Consider the following 25,831-nt stretch of genomic DNA (forward strand, 5'->3'; position numbering starts at 1 on the left):
CTTTTTCTGATCCTACATTTACAGTGTACACTCGGTTTGACAGTTCAGGCGGTGCGTATACGTAGTGGAAACTCGCGATTTGTGTATTGGAATAAAATTTGAATTGCTCTTGCGCGAAACAGGCACCTCTATTTTGTCGGCTTTGTAGAGGATTCGCTGTCAAAAATCGGTACGGAAAAGGTGATTAATCCATTCGCCGATATTCGTACCGAACGCTCGATGGAATTGTGAACCAATAATCGTGCATTCGGTGGGTCTTGCGATGGTCCAAACGAATGATTACGCTGTGGTTGAGATGTTGCTGTGTTTTCGTCATTGTTGGACCGTAGTTTTGTGTTGTGTAGTTTTCAATAAAAAGTAAAAAAACGGCCCCAAGAGAGGAAGCCGAAGTAGGAAGTTTGTGGGTTTTTTTGTGTGTATATGCGATTGTGAAAGTGATTTTTGGCCTCCGAAGGGAAGCAGATAGGAAGGTGGAAAACAACAAACAAGACGGTGCAAGAGATAAACCAGGGCAGCGTTTATCAATTACTCAACGGCAAGTGGTACGCAATTTTCCACCGTCAGCCGTAGGGTAGCACTTGTTTTTTTGCTACGATGACTTTCGTCAAAGATCCCTGCGGTATTGTTTGCGTGCTGGTCACCTATATGGCTGTCCTGTACGCGGACTATGTGGTAACGCATTGGATAATTCTACAAACAATGCCCAACAGGTACGATCTTCTCCCCTCAATTAGTAATGATAACTATTATCAACGACACAGCACCTTTTTCTAATGGCACTTCAAATGTAATCTTTTCGCCTATTTCATGCATGTTTCCGATGGCAGTCTTTGGGCACCGTTTCATGTGGTGGCGTTCAATACGATCGTGTTCCTGCTGGCCATGGCTCACCTAAAAGCGGTACTACTCGATCCCGGTACGGTCCCATTGCCCCAAATCCGCATCGACTTTTCGGACCTTCACTCGGAAAAAAACTACGGCCACGAGCGGGAAGAATGGACCATGTGCACACGGTGTGAAACGTATCGTCCGCCACGGGCACATCACTGCCGCATCTGTAAACGGTGCATCCGGCGCATGGACCATCACTGCCCCTGGATTAACAACTGTGTTGGCGAGCGAAACCAGAAATATTTCCTACAGTTCCTGATGTACGTGTGCGCACTTGCCGTTTACTCGATCGTTCTGATCGTAATTTCGTGGGTGTATCCGTGCGAAGACTGTCACACGGATGTGTCCCAAGCGCAGAGCCGTATGATGCATAGCGTGCTGTTGCTGCTGGAATCGGCCCTGTTTGGGCTGTTCGTAATAGCGATCATGGTCGATCAGATGCATGCAATACTGTACGACGAGACGGCAGTAGAGGCAGTACAGCAGAAGGGTCCGTACCGGATCCATCGGCCAAAGATGGCTCTGCTGGCGGAAGTCTGCGGCCGTGGACATCCAATGCTGTGGATGCTTCCCTGTACCAGCCTCAACCGCAAGCATCACGATGTGCCGTTACTGAGCCACGATGTGTAAAAGATCTCGCTCGTTGTCGAAGTGCCCCCCTCCGCCCCAAAAAGGCGATGAGATAAGCTTAATTATAGAGTAAGCAAACGGATCCAACTGGATGGAAGGAATTGACGCAGAGAGGGAGCACGTGCAAAAACACAACAAAAAAAAATGAAGAAAAACATGCTTGGGAAACGAAAATTCCTACCGATGGGCTCTGAAGCGCTCTAGACAGACACCTTTGACGCCCAGACGGTGCAGGGTGCCGAGCCCATTTGCATTATCGTGCATTTATGATCGTACGTACTATCTTGGCTAATTAGTTTTTTCATTACGCCACGTACGGTGGTATGCGATGCGGACGGGTATATGGTAATGTGCAATTTTCCCATGGCGCAAATTCCTTCGCGTGACCAAAGACTCGGGAAAAACAGGGTCGGATGTGCTTCTGTAGTAAGGGGTATTTTCAATGGCGGTAAACCTCTCGCTGTTAGAGGGCATAATGTACGTTTATTTATTGGTTTCATTGTGTGTTCTGGTTTGTGATTTTGTAGGGCTTCTTCACTTTTTGGAAGCTCCCGAGAGGTATCTAAGCAATAGCAATGTTAAAAAGACAGTCCCTTTCTTGAATGGTGCAAGCTTGAATGTGCTCTTTGCCCTAAAACTAAATCGAATCGATAATCCATACAAGTAATAATATTCTACCTGGAAAAGGGGTACGTACAGAAATGCCCCACAAAGTAAGAATTGTCTAGGAATTGATGTAAATTTTGTGTACCAAAGTAGTTGACCGAACCCCGAACAACAGATGCAACCGAAACAGGTCAGGTGTATTTTTCTACCTTTCAGTAAATAGTCGAGCTGATATTACAATTACATTATAAAGCGATATCAAGTAAAAGTAGTATTTAGTGTGCTTCAAAGCAAAAAAATTGGTTTCGTATAGTGTTGGGTTATTCGTTTATGGAAGCAGACGTAGAATAACTTTGTTTCATTTACACTTTTAGTTAGTTAGTTAGTTAGTTGGATGGCTTCGAACAATGTGTTACTTCCTGTGTTAAAATAGTAACCAAGAACAAACTGACCAACCGTGGTTTCCTATTGAACGGCAACTCTTGACCTCGTACATTGAACAAAAAACAATCACGAAAAGATTAGATGCATTCGAAGTTTAGAGATCTAGAACTAGAATATACGCACACCCATCTGGGAAGGGATGTGGCACATGAAACAATTGCACGCATTAAATATTCATTTAAGCAGCAGAAACAAATGTTTCGAAAAATGGAAGCTTTTGAAAATAACGCACTTCTGTCTGTACTATTTTCGATCCCGCTCGATCGATCCGACACGAGCTTAAGCATTTCTTCTATTGTTGATTACTTTCTAGATTCTTTTGGTTGTGTTAACTGCTTTAATCAAATCGTAAATAGTAGTAAAATAGTTTCTTTTTCGATAACTTCCGTTTGTACTAGATATATGTACAGTTATAGTATTACAAAAAAGGAAGAAAGAAAACACACAAACATTTTGTAACACCGATTGTATTACGCTTAATTAGCATTAATTTCGGGTACAAGTCGTGCATAAGTGTTAAGGGGTTTGTTTTACTTTTAAAACGTTTAATTTGCAAAAACGTACGTATCTCGAAACCGTTTACCGACGTTCGCCCACTCACTCCGCACGTAAGCTCATTTGGAAGAAAAACGGTAGTTTAATGTGTAGGAAGAGCAATAGTCAAACCAATTTTGTAGTGTCCCAACGCGAGAACCACTTTCGCACTGGTGTAAATAATTCATCCATTTAATGTCAATCACTCGTTCAGTGTAGCTTTTTTAAACAGACGAACAAACTAGTACATAGTTCCCATGTACTGCAACACGGAATACGTTTTGCAATAGAATCGTTTTACAGCAAACCGGTGGTGTATGTGCGCAGGAAAGTTATACAATAGGTAACAGATGCATTTTTTCGCAGATTGTAAAGAAACATTATGAATCCTAAGTCCGGAAAGCATTAACTAATGGTTCACCTGTTTCGTGAATGGACAAAATGGGCAGGGAACACCTCTATGCATCAATATTATATTTTTGTGATCCGCAAATAAATGTATCAACTGATGTGCAATTTAAATGTGCTTTCGTACGATTGTGTTTTGTGTACTTTTGTTTAACACTTTGAGAAGAATTTAGCTCAAATTGTAGCTATGGATGGTTTATATCGACGAAGCGGAATTAAGATTTTCCTGAATTTTTACTCTCTCTCTCTCTCATCTTGGATTAACGACGCATAAGGTACGACCTGGCTTCGTAGTCGAATAGCCAGTCATTTACTTCCGGGGGACGATAAGGATTGGACCTTTATTTCTATAGATAACTTTGGGTAGTTCTGAGTCGTAGTAGTTTTTGTAATAGTTTTTTCAACGCTGGGGCAGTTGTTCTGTGTTTGGAGATTCCAATTATATCATAGGACCAGTTAGACGAATGCTTGTGCTCAGTCAAATAAAAAAAACCCACAGGTGGCTAAGTGAGTTATATTTAGGAATTGCGCTACTCTACTCTACCTAACGACATAACGCAATTAAGAAACCAACATTAATTAAATCAATTTTAATCATAAAAACAAAAGTAAAACAGTTAAACATGAAAATTAACCGTTCAATTTCAAAAATTTCCACGTAATCTGGAAAATCAGCTGCATCTGTTTACAATTTAAACCTTTTGTCTTTTGCCACCTGGGGCACCGTTTTGACAGCTCCCTACTGTCGCATGCTTTTGTTTACCGCGAACCGTTGTTTGGAAAACAAGAAAAAAAAAGGTGCTTCAACAGGGCGAGCAAATTTTGTAAAAGTTGTGTAATGTTGCGATTAATACGAATATTCAGTTCACCTGGGACGATATGCTTAAAATCGCCTCAACCACTAACCAACTTTCTGGCACGGTTCGGCACATTCTCACCGCGCGAATTTCAGTACGAAACATCGGATGGCGAAAGTGGCACCTTGATGCATCGTTTTTCCCGGCACGTGTCTTTGACGAAGCGTGATTTCACCGACAAAACAAAGTACGGATTTAAGGTGTCCAATTTCTATCCCCTGCCTGATGTGGACAGCTATGGTCAGCAGATACGTGATCTCGAAACCGTTGATTTGGCTAAGCTGATCACCTTCACGACTGATTTTCGCAGCAAAACAGATTTCCGATCCTACACGGAGATCGTGAATGCACTCGACGAGGAGTGTGTACGCCGGGTGCCGAAAGCAACAATGTACGAACTGCTGGAAATGTTACATTGCTTTATGTATCTATTGCCGAACAAAATTGCCCAGCTGAAATCGTACCAAACGGCCATGCCAAAGCTTATTCAACTGTTTGACGGTGGGTCGGAGAATGAGCGCGATTTCATGTCAATCGCGTTCTTCCTTGGGTTGTGGAAGCGCAACAAAACGGGAACGATATTGATGAAAGAATTTCTTCAACAACATTTGGATCGATATCTAACACCGGAGCTAACACAGATGGATTTCGTCATACTAGCGAATGCAACGTACAAAACGAGCCTACGAATGGCGGACGAATCAGAAGGATTCAAAAGTAGACTAATGCAAGAGATAGTCCTATTTAAAAATGAAGATGATTCGGCACTATTAGTTACGCTGATAAAATGTGCCCGAATGAATCGGCTTTCGTCGGACGAGATAATGCAAAAAGTTCACTCATTTATCGAAGCGAACATGGCACGCAAAGAGCTAGATTTCCGTGGCCTTACACATCTGTTCGCGTACATCGCAGACAATCGGATAAAGAATGACACCTTGACAGAGCTTTTCGTCGAAGGATGTTGGGCCCGATTCGACACGGAAGGTCGTACGAACGGGTTCGAAACGCAAACACAGTCCTGCCGTCCGAAGGATATCGGAACGTTCCTGTGGAGTTGTGCCACTCTCGGCGTACCGATGGAAGCTTACAGTGGAGTTAATTTAAACATGCTCGAAAAAGCGATCCGATTGAAAGTTGACGCCGGTGAATATCGATACATTCCGGACGTACTGGTCGATACGATCCTTTCGCTGTGGATTTGTGATCGCAAGTCGATTGGACTGTTTCGGCTACTGTTCAAGGATCGAACTCTGTTACAGAATCTACGCAAAGAACGTGCGAAGCTGGAATCGAGAAAGGATCTGCTGCTCAGCTGTGCAGAGATAGATCTGCCCGAAGCTTCGGACATGATGAAATCGGTGAGAAAGCCAACTGGAGATGCATTTCTACTGAATCGTTCTGCACCGCAATTTTTGTTGAGACCTGGCTTAAAGAAAGTAGCTGAATGTTTGGAGCGGTTAAAGGAATCGAGACAACTGCCTATATCAACTATTAGCTTTAATTTACCAGTGAAACATTTGAATATTGCGGGTATTTTAGTTAAAATGGTCACAGGTGATGAAAAGAATTTGGACGTTCTTGATGAAAAGCATACGCTGAGCGATGGAGAATCGCCAGTTGGACTCATGAAACTGAAAACACGAATATTGAAAGATAAAGCCGTTGATCAGGGATTGGTAAGTATTTTTTGGTTGACGTGTGCAATTGAATTGAGTTAGTAATTTTTATGTTACTTTGCAGGTTAATCTATGCCGGTTTGATACACAAGATTTATTACAGGAAGAAATAAGGCGTATCCTAGCAGAGACAAAGCAGTAAAAGGATTGAAGTATACAGTAGATTAGTATAAAATAAACCTCCCAAAGCGCCCTGAAATAATTTCAGGAATGAATAACAAATTTCTGGAGAAATTATACGTTACTTCGGATGAGTGGCTACTCAAGAAACTCTTTACAAGCACCGCCGTTTATGATTTGTTCACTCACGCTCGATCATTCTCCTTCGTCTGTATTTACTCGATTCTTACTCGTGTAATTTTATCAACTTACAACATCTAATTGCACACGCAATTCAGCCCCTGAGGGTTGCTTTTATCCGATGAAATTGAACACAACCAAGTGAAGAATTATGTGAGCAAACACGAAATCAGCGAACCCGCGTTCGGGTGAGATTCCCAAGAATTGTTCCTTGTTCTGGGGGTTCGACTGCAGGCGAAGGCACACTGAAACAGATAAATCGTACGGTTAGCAACGACGGTGATGAGCGTATGCGGCAATCGTTACGTACCACCCAGCACGAAGCAGCTCACCGTGCTGATAAAGCCAGCCAGGAATGAGTTGAACGGGAATGTTCCAACGAGGCAGCAGTAAACAAACTGCGTGATGCCGGTCAGCAGAATGTACAGCAAGTAGGCGTCAACAATTTTCAGCTTCTTGGGCGTTTTGTGCGTATACTCATCGTAGAACTTGTGCAACACTTCCGTGAGGTTTTTCATGGTGAAATGTAAGTGCTGGCAGGTATCTGGAACTCGATTTAATCGAAAAGAAAACGCACCGATCGTAGATCTTACCGATTGTGCCGATTTTTATATTGTTGTATTTATGACGTGTGCTATTCGTCGCTGACAATCACCGAGAAACAGGGTGGTTGTTTATACTCTTAGTTCAAATCTGCAATTGGATTGGCAAAAAGACAGTTGACAAATGTCCGAAATCCTCCATCCGGCTGAATTTAGCATTTTTATTTTGAATTTATAATTTGAACCAAAAAAATATCAAAAAACAATATTATCGTATCATTTCTGAGTTTCAGCATGAAGATGTAAATATCAAAAATATAATTATGCATGGAATGATTCGCTACGAAAAATCTAATCAATATAAGTGTAGTTGCCAAAAAGAGAACAAAATAACTACTGTTTTTGGATAGAACAACTTCTATAATGAATTAACATGAAGAAAATGTGAAAAACAAAAAAACATGAATTTGTTATGTGCATTGTTTTTCGTGTATAGACCATTACCTAATTAATTTAAAGGCCACTGCAATCTGTCAAAGTTGTGACTTGGGTAGCGACGGACACACAGAACAGAGATACGAAAAACACAGTAGAAAATAGGTGTTTATTTTCCTAATCGACAGGGTGCGGAGTCAAAACGAGAAACATTCTCTATCGAGCATTACAGCACACCATTGGTAGTGAGCAGTGTTGTTGAGGGATTCGATTGACTAAACAAATATCATAATTCTACAGTTGTTTTTGCGAAACTATCCGTGCCCATTGTATGTGTAGTTCGTGCGTATCTACTTGGTCTCCTTTGTTGCAATACCGAAGGGCTATCGTTTATCTGTGATTCAACCACATAATATACTAGGTGGTATCATCGAAAGCAGTGATTTGTTTTCATTCTATTTATTCCCATTCGAATGTTTGTTGTGTTTCGAGAATGGTTTTGTTGTGTTGTTAGTAGTGTTTCGAAGTGCGCCCTTTGAAGGTGTCCTGTTTTGTTGTGTACATTCCCTCGGTTTCACAAGTGTGGTGCCCTTCCCGCGTGCAGTGGTATAACCAATCAGCAAAGTTGCGTAGTGTGAGAAGAGAGAAATAGTTTTGTGGCTTGTTTTTGCCACATCCATCATCTAGTCACATTCACAATGGAAGATTTTACACCACTGATCAATCTACAGGTAGGATTCTAATTTCCTGACCCACCAGATGCTATCGATTTTCATCCCATTTAGGTAATATTGGCAATATTTTCCGATCACGGGTAGGAGGTGACATTCCACAGGACAACATACAGCCAGCCTGCTTTATTTGCCACCTGCTTTTACGCTGCCTGCTATGATAAAGGTGGTGTGGTGTTACCAATAGAGGGCATCGCCCTTTGAAGTGAAGGTGGATGGAAGAAGCAAAAAAAACATACCGAAGGGAAAACCTTGGAAAAAACGCTATAAATTATATAATACACACGTGCGCTTCATTTTCCACTTCAAGAGGAGTTATGTTTCTGATTTCAATCTTCTTTTTTTTTCATTTATATCTTTTTAGTTCAAACATTAAAATTATACGCGTTTCGTGAAGCAATTTCATTTCAATCAATATTGTACTAGGAGTAACAAAACGAGACGAAAATTGCAGTTGAAAGCAACAAACAGAATAAAATTGCAGATAACTGGAGGCAACTCTGTGTAACTTCTGCTACCACTGCCACAATAACGAGCATCAGAATCCGCCTGTTGACTCATAGTGAGTCATTGCAGAGAAAACAAATCCTAGAGAGAAGAAAAAAAAATTCACAGTAGCACAAACCTTCCATAAGGAGTTTAAGATAAAAAGCAAAAAAATACACAGTGAAATTGCAACACAACTGTCCCGCACCCGGAACATCCGGAAAGGGAACTTCGTTTCAGTGCAGCACAAAACAGGCAGAAGACGACAAAGGAGCACTACGTATAAAAGGGCGCAGATAAACCCACATAATTGTGTTCCACCCGGCAAAGAGCAGGATTAATTGTTTGTAAGTTTTGTATTTTTGTTACTCTCATTTATTTTTTCTATTTCATTTTCAACACACTCGTTTTTTCTTCCTTCCACTTCTGATTTCATTTAGTTCTTTAATTGTAAGTTTTTCTTAAGTTGTTGCACTTTGCTTGAAGTCAAATTTATTGCACTCGGTGTACAATTTGGTGTACACGTTAAAGAAAAACTAAAAATACTTTATTTTATAAAAGTTTTTAGCATTCAAACACGAAAAAAATGTTTGATTGCCGCTACAAAAGTTATTATACATTAATATATAAACCCGCACTATTCAACGCTATTGTAAACGGCTAGTTCATGCCAATAGGGGCCATCGCTTTCCTAAGGGCAACTGGTGATGGCAGCCTACACTAATAGTCCGATAAGACTTTTTTTGTTGTGATTCCTTTCCAATGGTCAGAAAGAGGGTACGCATGCAGACACACAGCTGATGTCATAATCGTTTTAAGGCCATCGTAATCATTATTGCACTTTTCTATTGCGTCGATTGAATGAATATAAAGCTATCGAAAGGACGTGGAAACCCGGATAGAAATTGATATGAAATATTCGCCTACAAATGTGTATGTGCGTGTGTGTGTGTGTGAAAGAGGTTTTAAAATTTTGAAACCCATTTGTTGTGAATGTAAAATTATTTATCTTTTCCCTTTCCCGGTCACATTGGGATCACCCTTTTTATCGGGAAGATTTTCCCCGAATGTGTGTGGAGTAGTGTGATAAGCGCCAAGATCGATTTTGGACCGGAAAAATGACCGGAAAGTACAGTACTACAAGAACACAACTCTCTCAAAAGTTGAATGTTGTACGAAATGGCTAGTTCCCGGTGGGGAAAGGTTCTGTTTAAAGCAACAACCCCTGAACGTCGTTCTTCGCCCAGATGAACGATGACGGTGTATGAATACAAATGAGAAGCTTAGCACCCAGACTGGAGAATGGTTCGTGGTCGGATGGTGCATAAACACACAGCGCCATCATCCCTCCCGGCTCAGATGGACATTTGGTTGCACGGTGATAAATAGAGGGAACGTGTTGCTAACAGTACGCCAGTCTTAATTGGGTGTGCTCTTGATGTGTTATTAGTTGTGCTAAGTAATTTGATCCTTGTTTTAGAAAAAGGCGCTAAGCATAGCAAAAATCCATGACGGCTATTGCTTGCCATTTCATAGCTGGTGAGACCATTTATGCACAGCGAGTAATCTTCCACACCGTGTATGCGGTTAATTCTGCACAGAGGAGTTGTCCGGTTTCTGTGAAACATGTATATGATTCATTAATTTTTGTTTTGTTTTTAATTTAGCTATTTTTATGCTAACGGTAGCAAGGTTTAGTATAACACATTTCTCAAACCATGCCATGTTATTAGTTAGTTATGTTCTTTGTTACAAGATAACCTGTGAGTTTTGTGTTATAAAACAAAGAAAAGAATCGCTCGACACGTGGCAAGAGTAGCAAAAATAAGACATTAAAAAGAAACACACAAAAGACACTTATCATGTTAGCAAAAGGGCGTATAATGTACGTAATTCGTTCCACATTCCGTTCTGTCACAAAACGTTTGCACAAAAGCAAAGTGTAAATCTTACGCAAAAAAAAAAGATTAATCTCTTTGACCGGCATACCGTTACAGTTACACAGTTACAGTATGTTGAATCCGAAGATTGATTGGTGTGCTATGAAACTTCATTGGTCATCGGGCGGTTTTGTGCAAGAACGGCGTCACATCAGCTGTTTTGCGATAAGCCAAAATCGCGCTAATTGAACCGTACTGTTGAGCGTACTGTTTGGAGGGATTTTCTTGTTCTTGTTGTCAGCCAGACATATTGCTCTGGAGTTGGTTCATTTCAGAAACCAACAATTAGCTGAGGTTCAATGCAATGCGTGGAATGCTGTACGACATTATTAAGTAATTATGTACCGATGCCGATTATAATGAAATATTAAATTGTGAAGACCTACGGCCACGTTGTGTTCGTTGTTACTTTACTTCAGCTACTAGTCTTCTTGCGAAGTTGTACAGTTCTCTATTATAACACACAAAACACCCAAAAGATCCTTTTCAAAGGACATCAATGGTCTTAACGCTGCTATTAGACGACTGCGAAATGGTACACATGGGGGGTGGTGACGGTTGTTAGTCCTACTTGTCCAGGTTACAGTAAAACGTGGAATTATTTCTTCGCTAGTTTTGGGTTTGTAACGAGCAAGGAAACGAGGGTGTGGGCGGCACATCACAGCTTTTTTGGCATGGCAACAAGAACTCGGTGATGTTTCTTCATAACAGTGTGGATATGTTTTATTGTACAGGATCCGAGAGGGGGGTCGTATGAAGGTGCGAACTGTTTCTCACCCTACGGTCAACTAAGAGGCTTTTGCGGGATGATTTGAAACGAAACGAGAGGAATCACACACAAAAAAAAACCATATCAAAAATGAAAGGATCTTGTGTGGTGTACTCAGAATGGACAAAATCTTATTTCGTCTGACACATATCTGGCTTGGTGTCATTTCATTTTCTTTATAGTGAGCCTATATGTAGACATATCTTCACATGAATCGTATATACAATTTACTTTATTTTATATTGTATCTCGGTTTTGTCTTGCGCATTATACTTAAAAAATAATATCCCTCATATCCTTAAAAAATCCTGTTCATAGATTTCAGGTATACTACAGTTCCAAACGAAACTATGAGAACGATTTCTTCGTGCTAAAAAAAAATAAAATTATAATTAAAAATTATAATCTCTTTGCATTGTATTATTGGATTTACACAGTACATAGTACAGTGCTCTATTTAGAAAATGTACAGAATAAGTTAAGTGCTAAAATAGTACCTGTAAATATACAATAAGTAAACATGTTTTTTTTACATTCAATAGTCTAACTACAACATCAATTTCATCTAGATCAAATTTTTTCAATTTTGTTTAATGAGTACGTTACGGAATGCTTTCACAGTATATCACTACTATATCCATTGATAAAAGGAAGATAGGTTTCCGAATTGGACTTTTAAGATTTCATGAAATTGTATTTTTATACCGGCATTTGTTTGGCCTGCGTTCACTGTGCACATTCATTCGACATTCCGACTGTCGGAACCACAAATGTTGTAGGAATTTGAGAGATTTTTTTTATTTCCTTTAAAGCCTCCCGAAACGGAAAACCTGCCGAAGTTGGTGGTACAGAATGTAATTTTGCCATTTGCATTCGCTGGCATTTTGTGGCAATACTTCCCTGCCGGTAAGAACGATCCTTACTATGGGCGAATGTTGTCTGGTGTGAGGATCTTTGGTCTGACTGTTGTATGGAATTTATTAAAAATCTTACAAACCAAGGTAATATTGATTTTTGAAAGTGTTTGCGTTGGATTTTAATCTTGCGGCAATGAATTTTAATGGCTAACAAATTGTTGTTTGTTTTGCATAAAGAGAATTAGATTTTAAATGATTTTTAACATTTGGATTTCGTACCTTTTCTCGTTTGTTTGCTTAGTATACACCTTGCCTGTTTGTTTAGTACCCCACCAAACACATCCGGTTATCAGTATCCCTTAGTAGTTCTATCCGAAAATTGCTTCCAGCAAAACAATTCAGCTTACAAACTCTCCACGCTATCACACGCTCTATGTCTCTTATCGCCGTTGTTCAACATACACGCGCAGTGACGGTGTGTTTATGTAGGACAAATAGAATCGCATCATAAGGAAAATTGGTGGCGGTACCGGAAAAACCCGCCTAACAACAACCATCTAATCGGAATGGAAAATTTTCATCCCCGCTGTTCGTGTGTGTTTTTGCTGCAAGAAGGAATGCCTGGTTCTGTAGATAGTAGAAGTTTCCTTGACCTCCGGTGGAAAGATAATAAATGATATTTGTTTGAATGGAATCATCTAAAGTAATTAGAATTGTTCACTTTATGCCGATGCGATAGCAATGAGGGTTTGGTGTGAGGGAAAAGACATACAAGAGACAAAACACCAAAGATTTTAAAGTTCAAAGTTCTACAAAAGATTTCTACAAAGACATTTACATTCTGCATTCAGTTTAGTGTAGTGTTATAGTGTAGTCTAATATGGTTTAAATGATATTAAATTTCCACCGTCTAATGCTCAATGAAAGGGGATGGAAAACTATTAATTAAACTTTATGTTATTACCAAGAATTTATGTTCCGAAAATGAAGTTTTTTTTTGTTTTCTGTTTGTCTGGACGTTGGAGACTTGAGATATGGCGATCTCAGTTTTCATTTAAGGCATTACTTCAGAAGATTCTAAGAATAAAGAAAATGCTATATATCTGAAGTTATGAGCAGCATATTTGCTTTATTATTTTGTGTTGTAGTAGACGCCAGCTATTGGAGAACAAGATGACTCGGCAACAGTTCAGGAACGTAACGGATACTGAGCAAGATTTCTCTTTTTGAAATTCATTGAACCATTGAAGGACTTAAACTCTGTAAACTCGTTATTTAGATAGGTAGTTTTTAGTCAGAGAGATAGTTAGTACAATCAATATCTTCTCATGACGGAGCAGCGCAGATCATCATCTTAAGTTGCCCATTCGAATGCTCTTCCCACGGTAAAGCCGTTATGCTGCCCTTGCAGTTATGCAGTATGATGGAGCAAAACAGATCACATTACTGATGACAATACGCAATAGCAACACGACCTGGCCATTCTTCACGAATAAAAATGAGCAATAACGAGCTTTTATTTGTGTATTCCCCAAATGTGTTTCCAAAGCACTTGCACAGTATACATTCATATACTAATGACGTACCCCAGTTCGTTTGCAACTCACAAAAGTCCTAAAATAGGTTTGAAAAGCACTAACCCGGTTTTGTATAAGCTTTAACATAATCCAACTCTTACTTTCTCGATAAGTTTAACTAATACTCCCATTCTGATTTATCACCAAACAGGGCGCACGCAAGATGAAAAATGAACGTGAGCCCCTGCTAGGACATGCGTCCGACGGTGGAAGCAATGGGTCTGGTTTGGATGTTGCCGAACATCAGCGGCTTCTTGCACGTCCCGATCTACGCAGTTCGCCAGAAAACATGATCGTAGATGCACCAAACGATACGGACAGTTTGGTACCGAAGGAGGACTCAGCGTATGGATCGTCCTCGGGTGAACCGTACGAACCTTCGATGCACCGTACACTGGAACATCCAACGACAAACCTCGACACTATGATCCACCTCCTGAAGGGTAACATCGGCACCGGTATCCTGGCCATGCCGGATGCATTCAAACACGCCGGTCTGTACGTCGGTCTGTTCGGGACACTGTTTATGGGTGCCGTTTGTACACACTGTATGCACATGTTGGTGAACTGTTCGCACGAGCTGTGCCGGCGGTTGCAGGTGCCCTCGCTAAGCTTTGCCGATGTCTGCCAGCGAGCATTTGAATCTGGTCCAATTGGGCTGCGTCGCTACTCGAAGCTGGCAACAAATCTGATCAACATGTTTTTGGTAATTACGCAGCTTGGATTCTGTTGCGTGTACTTCGTGTTTGTTGCCGCTAACCTGCGTGAAGTCATCGCACACTATTTCTTCGATCTACACACGCGCGTCTATCTACTACTGCTGCTTATTCCGATGGTGCTGCTAAATTTGGTGAAGAATTTAAAATATCTCACACCAATCTCGCTGATAGCTGCAATACTTACGGTTACAGGTGAGTTAAAGGACGGATTGCATATTAATCAAGAAAATTGCAATGTAACGTTTTTGTTGCTGTTTTATTCTTGTAGGACTTTCCTGTACCTTCTACTATATGCTGCAAGATTTACCCAACACACACACCGTTAAGCCGTATTCTACATGGGCCCAGCTACCGCTTTATTTCGGTACGGCGATCTATGCGTTCGAGGGCATCGGCATGGTATTACCGCTGGAGAATAACATGAAAACACCGGAGGACTTTGGTGGTTGGTCGGGAGTATTAAACACGGGCATGGTGATTGTCGCCTGCCTGTACACCGCTGTCGGTTTCTTCGGATATTTAAAGTACGGTGATTCGGTGAAGGGCAGCATTACGCTAAATCTTCCCGGTGAAGAGTTGTAAGTATAAACATTTCTTCAAAATGTTTTTAATTCACCGTTTGATTAATTATCTCCACTTTTCCTATTGCAGTATCGCTCAGCTGGTGCGCATTATGATGGCGCTTGCAATCTTTTTCTCCTACTCGCTACAGTTCTTTGTGCCAATGTCGATACTGAATATCCACATTAGGCGAAGATTACATACGGAGCAGTCGCGACTTATCGGTGAATATCTTACGCGTGTTTCGTTAGTTGTGTTTACCTTTATTTTAGCCGCCATGATACCGAATCTCGGAGCAGTTATTTCACTGGTTGGAGCAGTTAGTAGCTCTACGTTGGCGCTTATTTTTCCTCCACTGATTGAAATCGTTACCTTTTGGCCGGATAAATTGGGAAGACGTTATTGGATTCTGTGGAAAGATGTTGCAATTATGGTGTTTGGTATTTTGGGTTTCATCTTCGGTACGTACACAAGCGTGGCACAAATATTGAACCCGGATTTAGTTTAAAGTAGGAGAGCTATGGAGGCTATTAAGATGTTTAAACACAGGGATATGCATCCGTTTGTACATTAACGTATATGTATTGTAGATATTTTGTTTTTGTTTTTGTTCGTTTGCATTGCTTCGTTCGTACCACGATAGTGTCTCACAAAATTGATTTGTTATTGAATTATGAGTGTGAATGGAAGTAACCGGTTGTGTAGTAACTCATAAAACAGTATATTGGAGTAAAATAATTGGAAAAGAACTTAAACTAAAACACAAACATTAAACGACTAAAATATTGCTTCAGCGATAGGTAAATCTTTTAAAGTTTGGTATACCGTCATTATCTACACCGGTCGGATATTTGGTTATGAAGATAAATGTATCTTTTACCATAAAAAAATGCACATTGGAACTATTTGATGATAAAAATCATCTTGCCATTGTGCGCAGCAAATGCTTCCATCTTATACCATCATGTGGCCAGTGTAAAAGTGGTCAACATTAAAATGTGGCGGTACTGATAAACATAAAATTGATAATAATCGTAATATTTCACATGAACGCAAGTAGAATGGAGAATGATTGTTATAATCATTCGAAGTGATGGATCAAAAGCGCATGACAATAATATTTACTCGAACAATGCGTACGATGGACGTGTGGTAACTAAAGGAAGAGAACATTCTTCCATTACGCAATGGAAATACAACATCTATTGATGGTGATAATACTGTAAAAAAACAATAACTAAGTTTAGTGTTGATATTACCCAACAACCAATCCCAGCTGTTGGAAGACACAATAATGTCTGTTAGCATTTAGGTGTGGTTTGGTTCCGGTCACAAACTTACCTGCAAACCTTCAGCAGAAAGCTCAAATATCTTCAACTTTAGTCGTTTAGCAAATTAGTGCTAGTACCATACGGAAAAGGCTGTTTACAAATTTTCTTTTTGTTTTTCAACTAAGAGTTAAAATCGGTTCGTAAGCGTAACCGTGTAGTAGCGCAGCATTATTAATTTGTAAGCGCACGATACATTTACAGTATGTACGACATAAAAAAAGCGGGAATGACAAATATTTCTCTAGTGGAGTGGTAACTATTGAAGGGAACTATGAAATCAACTTTAAACTCTGTTAACTGTATTTATACACTACGCAAATTGTTTCCTTTATAGACAATTTATTTGTTCTTGCAGAGGAGAAGGGTCAGTCGAAGGATATCCCGATTTGGGACCATGAACGAATTTAGCAACGAAAATGAAGGAAATGAAATCAAGTTCAAATTGTTCTGTTCTAACTAGCTGTCAGAGCTCTTTCTCTTCCATTAGGTTATTTCAATTATATTAGACAATAATGAGAGGGTAGGATTCCCGCGATTGTTACATTTTCACTTTTTCTTCAGCTTTTCTTTATTTCCGTCTGCTCTTCTAACGAGCCCACTCCATAAGCATAAGCCAAATCGATACAAGTAGTAAACTTAAAGTACGTCCTAATCACATTGCATTGCATAGCCCTCACTGGAAACATATAAAAGACAACATTTAAAGTTAATTGTGCAAAAGCTCCCTTACACGCCATTTTCGTTGAGTGTGTGTTGTTTAATTTATATTAGCGCAAACAGTGGCAAGTGGGCATAATATTGTGGAATATAAATAAACCGTATGCATGAGATGTAGATGTGATGATTGAATGATGATATAACCAGCTCGGTCGCCCTCTCCGTTGTCGTGCGAGTCGATTCTGCTACCAGCACACATCCTTATCCGATATCAACGTGTTCAGTGTTTTTTGTGTTACTATCCTATTTAGCCAAAGGAAAAGAATGATTGAGATCAAGTGTGAAGGTGAAGAAACTGTGTGAACAAATGGAATTAACAGTGGATATTAAGTTTAAGCGTAGGTGTTTCGTACCGATTACGAGTAATGGACTACTGAATCCACATACTAAATAAGCATGCAAACTGTGTAACCGATGATAATAAAATATACAATTTTAACTAACTATTTTAATAATTAATTGGACTGTTTTGTTTTTGCTTAATGACGAATCATTTACCTCATGATGTGCGTTGGAATCGCGGATGTATACAGCACGCAAAGGACATTGCTTCCCTCGATGAGGGCGTGACATTTGTGATAGTCGGAACACCAGTACTGTTCAAGATTCATCACTCGATCACCTTCGCGTAACGTTTCCTCCATCACATCAACCGACTGATGGAAGAACGATCGCAGTATGTCCAACCGGTGGGCGGATGTTCCACTGGACATTGTACCTGTTCGAGATTTTCCACCAGGAGTATTGCTGAGCGATTGTACAACGCCCCGTGACATGACGTATTTTGCGTGCTCGCGATTTAACAACAAAAATCCCAATATGTGCGAATCCAGCTCGACACTGGTGGGGAAACTTTTCGGATACTTCTGTTCGGCCGAAATTAGCATATCGAGTTCGCTCATCCAGAACTGTTGACTAAGCCCCTGCAGTACATCATACTTCGGCTCGGCACCGCAAAGCGCACAGATGCTGACTCCCTGCGTCAGCGGAATGCTTATGAAACGATACGCAATGCTAGGGGATTTTTTTGGTAAATAAACTGGCACATCTTGCTGGATGGTGCTGGATGCGTTCAGCAGTAACATTAGAAGTTTCCGATCAATTACATCTAAATCCCACCACCCTTCTGTTCCGCAAGCGATTCGCTGTCGGACCAGAATCGCACAGAAAGGCGAACCAATCTGGACACTAAACTCGTTCAGCTTCGTCAGCATTCCCATACTTTCGGAGCACAGGACACAATCGACGTAGCGAAAGAGATCACTTTCCACCACCTCCAGTAGCTGATCGATCAACGGGTAGTAGTTCTTTAGCTCCCGTTTAAAACGATCGATGTTCTTAATTTTCTTGATGGAATGTATACCAACACAAAACACCATCGCTTGGTAGGAATAATCGAGTAGATGGCGAAGCGTCTTCTCGGTAATGTCTCTCGCGATGCCGATCATCACGATGGTGCCCTCGAACTCTTTCCACATGATCATGCTATCCTCGAGGTAAGTGATGGGAAGATCGACACCCTGCGATTTGCAAAACATGTGAACTCCGTTTAGTGAGGCGATCGTGGAAAAAGGAAGCTGCAAATGATGGATATCTGTATTAGGTGCGATCGTTGATCATCATATCCGATCTTTATCGTTTCTAGTTACGTTTTCACTATCGCCTCTTTTTTTCGAATAAATCGGCACACCTCCGTCAGAGGTAAGACACATTAAATGTATGGACATGTTGGTTTCTGTGAACTTTTTACGATAATTTGTGAACGGTGATCAAGTAATAAAAACGGGCAATTGCAGAAGAAAAAAAAGAACAAAGTTGTAAACAAAACAGATCGCAACAGGTTGCATCACGTTCGAAACAAACAGGCCAGCGCTGACAGCAAAAACAAAACGGGGCAAGATGGCCGTTTAGCTTTGATAAAGGTCTATTCATCAAAAAAATATTGATAATATTTTCAATTCCAACTAATTACCCAAATGACATTTTCCGAAGTTTTTACATCGTTTTGATTCGTTTTTGCTGTTCGTACACGGCAATTGTTAATGTGTTGGTGTTGCTTTGGATTGCACCAGCAACTCAAGTGAGGTTCTTCCTTGAATTTGTCGATGCGTTCGAAAAAGAAGGGCAGTGAAAGAAGAACACAATCCTCGTCGTACGTTGTGTTCGAAGCCGGTTGAGATGAGCGCGTGTATTTTAGCAGTTAATCAGTGAAATATCAGTGCAGTGTGCTTCACAAGGTAAGTTAAAATATTGAATAATGCTTAAGACATCTTCTTCCTTTCTAATAAAGCATTTTTTTGTGTTTCAGAAGATGATTCAGGGCGTGAAATAGACCGGGAGCAGCATCAGGCAGTTGGCGCCATCGTTCCAAGTGTACAGTGAAGGAAAGTTAATGGAGTACAGTAAAATCGTCTTCAATTATTTCACAGATTTTTTAACAGTATTTGTGCTGAAATAGTTTATAAAGGGTATGTACAGTGATTTATTGATTTTTAATTAAGTGTAAAAATATTGTGAAAAAAGTATTATGAATAAAATAATTTTTGTTTTATGTAACCAATGAGTTGTACCGCACTGTGTTTAAACTTCACACGGAAGAACGAAAGAAATACTACAGAAATGGTCGGAACCATTCGGAAAACCCGAAGCAATGTAAACAATGAGTTGGAATAAGCTTCGCCTATTCAGACTCTTATTCCAACTCTTATTCCAACTTTTCTTTATTAGTGTGCGTGAATTTCTGCCAAATGGGTAGTGAAATCAAGTCTCTCGAAATTTCGGTGTAATTAAGAAAAACATGCTTTCACATGCTACGTGCTTAAAATTAAATCATTGTGCTGGTTTGTTGCATGCAACAATCGCAAGAATAGCACATAAAGGACAATGTATGCAACTGTCAATTTTATTATTTGTTATTATTACAATGGCTTTATGAGCATTAATGAGACCGAGAGAAAGACAGAGCGAAACTCACATACAACGAGAGAAAGAACGAGGGAAACGCGTGCATAGACCGAGAGAGAACAGGCGTCGTTTTCTCACTTTAGTTCGAAACGTCGAAGTGTGCGGATGTACTTTTGAATTGGGCTTGATTTTGGTGCGCGTACAAGCGTCTCTTTCGGAAGCGGTGGTGAACAATAAAAGTGCTTTTTGGATGTATTTCTTGTGAAAAGAAGTTTTTTGCGAATTGTGTTACATGATTACAACAGTGGAAAAAGGGTTGTTTGTGCCTTTGAGTAAAGTGCATCGAGTATACACACACATAAAAATCTGCTGTGCTGAAGAATTCCAACAAATAGCTTCACAGTCGTGAAGAGCAACAAGTTACGACGGTGCAGTAAGAAGAAGAAGTGTTTCAGAACGCAACAGCCAGTACCAAGCGGAAGAAAGCGTCCTGCAAACCAGCGAATGAATTAAAGGAAATTAATAGAAGAAAAAGTAAAAAAGGGCATAATCTAATGCAATATATGACGAATGTTGCGCTGGTGTGATCATACAAGTGCCCTTTATTTGGTAGTGCGCTGTGTTGAGTGTTGATTAACACGATCTTTTTCGCCTTTTCGCACGCGCTTTGTGAAGGTGGTTCTGGAAGAAGGTTTTAGTGTTTGTACACACGCGCATATACAAATAAATACACGTACGTAATAAAAAGTGCCCCCCTGCAAGAAGCATGCGAAAGTGCAAGCTTCCGTATGCAACTATCAAACGACCACGACACAACGACACCAGCGAAAAAAGTGCAACGAGTGCAACAGAAAAGTGCATTTAAGGAGAGAAAAAAAACCGCGTTAGAAAAAAGTGAAAAAGAATATTACCAACTTGTGGAAGCAATCAATTGTGCAGTAAAAGTGTATGCGTAAAAATATACGATCTAATTAGATTTTTTGTCGGTGCATAAGGAAAGGAAAAGCGAAAGAAATAAACGCACAGCGTGCCTTTTTTGACGTGTCCATTGAAAGCCTGCTGGTTCGGCGTTATATATCCCGGATATAATAAAAGTGCCCGCGATCCATTCTCCCTTCCTCGTTGTGCGCGAAGGTTAGAAGAGGACAGCAAATCTGGCTCTGTTCTGTGTTCCGGTGAAGCAGCGCTTATCGTCGGATTCTTCGGATGTTGTGAATGTAAGTATTAAAGTGTTTCTTAGTATGATTTGTAAAGGGTAGAATAATTTAAAGGTAAAATGTTTAAAGGTAAACAATGATCAGCTATTTTTTCAATTGAATAAAATATTCCATAAATGGAAACGACTTCTTCCTAGAACGATATGTCATACCTAATGCGATGACATCTTGAATGTTTATGTTTGTTTCGTTGTAGGAGCATTTACATCATAGTAGTTTATAAAAACCAATGAATAGACTAAACTTTTTTTGTACGCTGCGATAAGAAGACGCTAAATTGCGCCTTTAGCTTTTAACCCTTTTTTATCGAAATATAAAAACTGTCGACATTGAGGTTTTTAAAGCCCTCTTTTGATAAGTAAAGAAAAGTCACTCACTTTATTGCAACACCAAAGCACCAAGCTCAAAGCATACCTATTATGATTGAATAATAAAGTTGGAACTTCCTGCAGACGAAAGCGTAGAGATAAGGTCGCTAAAAACGGCAAACCCGTACCAGACACAGCCGACGACTGAATGATTGGCCCATGAGATCATCTTCAGTCAGCATGATTTTTGGCAATGATGACGGGTGACGTACGTGACGCTTAACTTAGCCCGTTGGAGGAATTCCACCTGGCTGTGCATCATCATTTCGATTCAATCGGATGTAGGTGGGTTTTGGTGTTTTTCTTAAGGAATTTTATTCATTTATTCGCTACTTTGGAATGACGGTTGAAGTTTAAATTCTATCTGACGCCACAAAGAGGTTGTTAAAACAGCGTAAATAAGGAAGTTTATGAATTAAATTGAAAAAAGATGATAGAGACAGCTCTTTTTCGTAGTCGCGTGTCATCCTTTTCGTGATCCATTTGCATTTAATTCACCTTCATTACACACCAAACTCACACCATAATTAAGCAATATGGATGTTTAATTGAGTCCATCCACCTCCCAACCGTACGGCGATCATCATAACGATCCGATCGTACGGTTATATGCTAATAACGAAACCAAGCAATCGTTTTGTTCAGACGCTTCGCAAAACTTTGAAGGTTTTTTTTTCACGGTGCTGATTGAATATAGTTATTTTCTCCTTTACGTCTCGGATACAATGAATGAAGTGCCGAATTAAGTGTGTAAGATTCATCTTTTACTGCACCGCGTTCGTATGCGTACAGCAGTTTTAAATTAGATCCACTCCATGAGGAAGAAGGATCATCGGGCCCCTGGCGCACACTAATTTGTGGCCATTCGGCGCCTTTATTTGTCCGGTCGCTTGAAGTTTGCTGCTAGCCTCTTTCCTTCCATCTTTTCCGTGGCATATTAGCGAAACAGAGGTTACGAGGTGTGTAATTAATGTAACTCGCCGCGTGTCCGACCACACTCCGGTGAACGGGTGATGATGGCGAATGGTGCTCTATTTTCGCAATCGCTGTACGATCAGCACATAACGATGTATAACGATACAGACACGTGCTGTCCAAAAGTCGAATCGAATATCGAAAATCCAACTTCCAGCTTCGGTAGTCGACTTTACCGATGTTTGTTCGGAAGCGAAACAAACCGAATTGATCGATAATAAGAATAGTGTTACCCAGCTAAACTTATTAAGTAACGTATGGGTTTTTGGTGTCTATTTTCTATGCGAAAGCTTTTCTTCATAAGCAAATAAATAATATGCAATTCTTGCTCTCGATCAATGCTAAAGATCGTCGTGTGCGTGTAACCACTGTTCAATTTATTACCGGCTGGTCTATGAAAAAAGTTTGTCCAACCAATTAAGAGATGTCAAATTTAAAGCTTTTTGCTGTTTGCAAAATGATTCGAAAAAAAAATCGAACAATTATACTATGAAAAATATAAAGAAGAGTGTTCAATTTAATTATAATGCATTTTGGAGCTTTCGCATAATTGAAGCAAGACGTAACCAAGGTGATGAAATAAGGTGTGATAAAATGTTTGCCAAACAAATTTTCTTCGAACAAATTATTTTGTTTGGCGTAGTTTGCCAAACAGAAATTTGACAGTTCGGCATACGATTTGACGTTAAAAGTTTGGCAAACTTTTTGATAGACCAGCCGGTTAGGTGTGAAGCAGCCAAAAGATGTACCCAAAGGTCAATGTATTATAATTTCTCTTCGTGCATTACTGATTTCATAGTTGAACAATGTTCCTATTCTTAACGATTATTGGTAAATGTATAAGAAAAAAAACCCTTGTTGGAAATTCTACGCTTTTTGCTTGCTAGGGGTATATTCGGAACGATCCATTTAGCTACGCATGATTATGCTATCGTGGCCGACCGAAGTAGTTTTGGACCGAAGCAGTTGATGACGTTGTGTGAGCGATGAACAATGATTGTGTAGATTTTACTTGCTGTACTCGGGTTTTTGTTGCCTTTTGCTGAAGATTTGGAAGCTAAACCTATAGTGTGAAAGTTAACGATGAAAACAAAAAGAAAACTTAAAGCGTTACAAAAGGGGACCTAATTGTTCCTTTCAGTTTCGTTAAGCTAAAGTCAATACCGATGGTACGATTAATGGGAGTATTTTTTGTAGTACTTCAGCTATATTTACAACGCTTTTTGTGGGTGAGAAAAAGAAGAAAAAAAAAAAACCCACAAATCATCACTCATGTCGAGTGATCTTTGGTCGTAAATGTCTGGATATTCTAAGGGAAGAATGAGTGCATTTGGCCAGTAAAGCACTTTTCCTAACGTCTCTTGAACTTAAAACCATTTGCTCACCATTGAACGCGATACTCGCAACCATAAATATTGGGCAGCCATGTCCAACGGCAGTAAAACGACAGTATGATGAATGTGTCTCCAGGCCTCTTCAACGTTTCTGCGTCATCGCCTGCTCTTGAGAAGAAACTGACGCGAAGGCCATTGCTCTTTCTGGCCATCTTGTGTGAACGAAAATTAGTGACCCAGAGTCATCAGAATGGGGGGGGTGGTGCTGGGTTTACATTTTGCGGTCGTTCGTTCGTTAAACGCACTCACACTCTCGTTGCGGCATCGGGGAGCCGGTTGTGCAAACGGACCGTTGTTCTCGCGTGCGCATAATGCAACTGACCCAAAGCTGACGCTTTGGTCCGAAAGATTGTGGCATGAGCATAAGACGCCGTCTGCGTATCGGTCACTGTGGGAACATAGTACGCACAGGACGCAAAAGTTATCTAGAAACAGAGAGAGAGAGGGTCGAAGGGAAAGATACTCGCAAGTAAGCAATGGGTGCGTGTGTAGGGAAGATTTCCGTCGCGATAGTATTGTATTTGTCGTGGCCGGTGATAGGTCACCATCCGGCGTTTTACTCACTTACATTTGGATTTGTAGGGATTTTTTTTTTGTTGGAATCGGGGTCATCAGTATTTTGTTGGTTAAATCGACTCTGCCTTACTTTCCATGGGTGCGAGATGATGACGCGTTGCCAAGATGGCTATTTCGCTGGCAAATGCTTCTTCCCGATCGTGCTGGTAATTCATCATCATTGAATTGATAAAAGTTGGAATGAGACGCCTTTGGTTGGGTGTTTCGTAGACTTGCCACCCGTTTCATTGGATGATGGACGGAGAAGTTCTGTTTGTGTCGTTGTTTTCCTCGCTTTTTTTTTACTCTTTTTGGTTGACAGCGGTAAATAAAGATTAAACGCCATCAAGATTGATCCGGTAGTTTAGAAAGAAATGGCTTCATTAAAACCGTAGTCGATCGGGTGATCTTGGAGAGAGGGATATGGAGAAGCAGTTTAGATGTTTGGGTTCATTAAGCACTTCTAATAGTAGGAATCAAGGCGTGGTTGGAATGTGGAACGGAAAATCATTTCGGAAAAGCACTGACCAGGTGACACATCTGGTCACTGAGTTTCGCAAAATGAAATCGTCTATTGCGGAAGTGTGGTTTGAAGTTGAAAATGAGTAGCACTTCCTTTAGCTTTTGAGCCCAAAAGCTGTGTCTGACATGTGTTTCAAATAGTAAAGAGAAACTTTTCCCCTTCGTTTGTGATAAAAACTTCAAACTCTATTGTAATCATTTCTAGACACTTGTTGGGAAAAACGTCAGATGAAGAGAACTGTCAAACGTCAAACTGGTCGATAGTGTGTCTTCTTCAGCGTGAGAAGAAGAACAAAAATGTCCCATTTGGGGGAAAAAACTTTCTCCTTTATCGATACACCCTATTATGGATGTTTTGATGGGAAGTTTAAAGCGATGTATTTCACTATCACACGTTGATATGTGCTGGTCCAGCTTCTGCAAGTCAGCGGATGTCTACTTACATCCGTCATCGAGTACTTACATAGCGTGTCGAGTGGCGATCACAAAACTCTCCCAGCGGCAAGGAGAAAGTGAATTGAAGTCTCTGGCCACCCTGGCCGGATGGGGTGGCCGATCGGGGGACAAACCGTGGATAAACGATAGGGGATTTGATGGACGAGAGAGCAATGTGGCCACAGTACTTCATCAGTCATTAACCAGCAACTTTGCTTTTGACATTTTTCATACATCAATCCGGTCCGGCCGCGGAAGGTGTGTTTTGCAGAAGATGGTTATGGCGATGGGGCAAGTGTGAAGATGCATCGAACATTTCAAGACACGATGACGTGCGGAAAGACAAGCCTGACGATGACGAGACATTCCAAGACAGAAACGTCCTTCCTGCTTACGCGACCCAGGCGCCACCATTTCCCATTTTGTTTCCGTGTGTATGTGTGTCTA

The 25,831-nt window shown here is 40.4% G+C and overlaps 6 protein-coding genes across 8 annotated transcripts in view; 4 read left to right on the forward strand and 2 right to left on the reverse strand.

Annotated features, from left to right (window-relative positions):
* The first annotated feature begins 6 nt into the window (after positions 1-6).
* On the forward strand, positions 7-3,627 carry LOC125761154 (palmitoyltransferase ZDHHC3-A). Its single transcript, XM_049422053.1, has 2 exons — positions 7-710; positions 828-3,627. Exons 1-2 carry the CDS (start codon positions 595-597, stop codon positions 1,519-1,521), a joined length of 810 nt encoding a protein of 269 aa, XP_049278010.1. The 5' UTR covers positions 7-594; the 3' UTR covers positions 1,522-3,627.
* A 627-nt stretch (positions 3,628-4,254) lies between these two features.
* On the forward strand, positions 4,255-6,308 carry LOC125761127 (uncharacterized). Its single transcript, XM_049421994.1, has 2 exons — positions 4,255-6,049; positions 6,114-6,308. The coding sequence occupies exons 1-2, from the start codon at positions 4,352-4,354 to the stop codon at positions 6,189-6,191; spliced, it is 1,776 nt and encodes a 591-aa protein (XP_049277951.1). The 5' UTR covers positions 4,255-4,351; the 3' UTR covers positions 6,192-6,308.
* Positions 6,309-6,338: 30 nt separating this feature from the next.
* Positions 6,339-6,999, reverse strand: LOC125761180 (dolichyl-diphosphooligosaccharide--protein glycosyltransferase subunit DAD1). Its single transcript, XM_049422089.1, has 2 exons — positions 6,660-6,999; positions 6,339-6,594 (listed from the first exon to the last, which is right to left on the reverse strand). Exons 1-2 carry the CDS (start codon positions 6,865-6,867, stop codon positions 6,464-6,466), a joined length of 339 nt encoding a protein of 112 aa, XP_049278046.1. The 5' UTR covers positions 6,868-6,999; the 3' UTR covers positions 6,339-6,463.
* Positions 7,000-7,419: 420 nt separating this feature from the next.
* LOC125761130 (proton-coupled amino acid transporter-like protein CG1139) lies at positions 7,420-17,473 on the forward strand. Of its 2 annotated transcripts, XM_049422007.1 has the most exons (5): positions 7,421-8,057; positions 8,422-8,890; positions 13,838-14,597; positions 14,674-14,983; positions 15,057-17,473. In XM_049422007.1, the coding sequence occupies exons 3-5, from the start codon at positions 13,850-13,852 to the stop codon at positions 15,472-15,474; spliced, it is 1,476 nt and encodes a 491-aa protein (XP_049277964.1). In that variant the 5' UTR covers positions 7,421-8,057; positions 8,422-8,890; positions 13,838-13,849; the 3' UTR covers positions 15,475-17,473. The 2 variants fall into 2 exon arrangements, with proteins under 2 accessions (XP_049277963.1, XP_049277964.1); XM_049422006.1 differs by lacking the exon at positions 8,422-8,890 and having other exon boundaries at positions 7,420-8,057.
* On the reverse strand, positions 16,854-18,770 carry LOC125761136 (protein fuzzy homolog). The gene is made up of 3 exons (XM_049422013.1): positions 18,664-18,770; positions 17,513-18,591; positions 16,854-17,257 (listed from the first exon to the last, which is right to left on the reverse strand). The coding sequence occupies exons 1-3, from the start codon at positions 18,739-18,741 to the stop codon at positions 17,200-17,202; spliced, it is 1,215 nt and encodes a 404-aa protein (XP_049277970.1). The 5' UTR covers positions 18,742-18,770; the 3' UTR covers positions 16,854-17,199.
* Positions 18,771-20,018: 1,248 nt separating this feature from the next.
* Positions 20,019-25,831, forward strand: part of LOC125761109 (signal-induced proliferation-associated 1-like protein 2) — a 75,971-nt gene continuing 70,158 nt past the window's right edge. For both annotated transcript variants that reach the window (XM_049421959.1, XM_049421960.1), the window contains exon 1: positions 20,019-21,135. The gene's annotated coding sequence lies outside the window, so the exon portion shown is untranslated. The remainder of the gene's footprint in view (positions 21,136-25,831) is intronic.

This window comes from Anopheles funestus, chromosome 2RL (genome assembly GCF_943734845.2).
Source record: "Anopheles funestus chromosome 2RL, idAnoFuneDA-416_04, whole genome shotgun sequence".
Lineage (NCBI taxonomy): Eukaryota > Metazoa > Arthropoda > Insecta > Diptera > Culicidae > Anopheles > Anopheles funestus.

Coding starts and splice junctions, on each gene's coding strand:
- LOC125761154 (XM_049422053.1), top strand. CDS start 595: ATGACTTTCGTCAAAGATCCCTGCGGTATTGTTTGCGTGCTGGTCACC. Junction 711..827: donor CTACAAACAATGCCCAACAG/GTACGATCTTCT, acceptor TTCCGATGGCAG/TCTTTGGGCACCGTTTCATG.
- LOC125761127 (XM_049421994.1), top strand. CDS start 4,352: ATGTTGCGATTAATACGAATATTCAGTTCACCTGGGACGATATGCTTA. Junction 6,050..6,113: donor AAGCCGTTGATCAGGGATTG/GTAAGTATTTTT, acceptor GTTACTTTGCAG/GTTAATCTATGCCGGTTTGA.
- LOC125761180 (XM_049422089.1), bottom strand. CDS start 6,867: ATGAAAAACCTCACGGAAGTGTTGCACAAGTTCTACGATGAGTATACG. Junction 6,595..6,659: donor GAGCTGCTTCGTGCTGGGTG/GTACGTAACGAT, acceptor TATCTGTTTCAG/TGTGCCTTCGCCTGCAGTCG.
- LOC125761130 (XM_049422006.1), top strand. CDS start 8,025: ATGGAAGATTTTACACCACTGATCAATCTACAG. Junction 8,058..13,837: donor CACCACTGATCAATCTACAG/GTAGGATTCTAA, acceptor ATCACCAAACAG/GGCGCACGCAAGATGAAAAA. Junction 14,984..15,056: donor AATCTTCCCGGTGAAGAGTT/GTAAGTATAAAC, acceptor TTCCTATTGCAG/TATCGCTCAGCTGGTGCGCA.
- LOC125761136 (XM_049422013.1), bottom strand. CDS start 18,741: ATGTCCATACATTTAATGTGTCTTACCTCTGACGGAGGTGTGCCGATT. Junction 18,592..18,663: donor AAAGAGGCGATAGTGAAAAC/GTAACTAGAAAC, acceptor CATCATTTGCAG/CTTCCTTTTTCCACGATCGC. Junction 17,258..17,512: donor ATTCCAACGCACATCATGAG/GTAAATGATTCG, acceptor TTGGCTAAATAG/GATAGTAACACAAAAAACAC.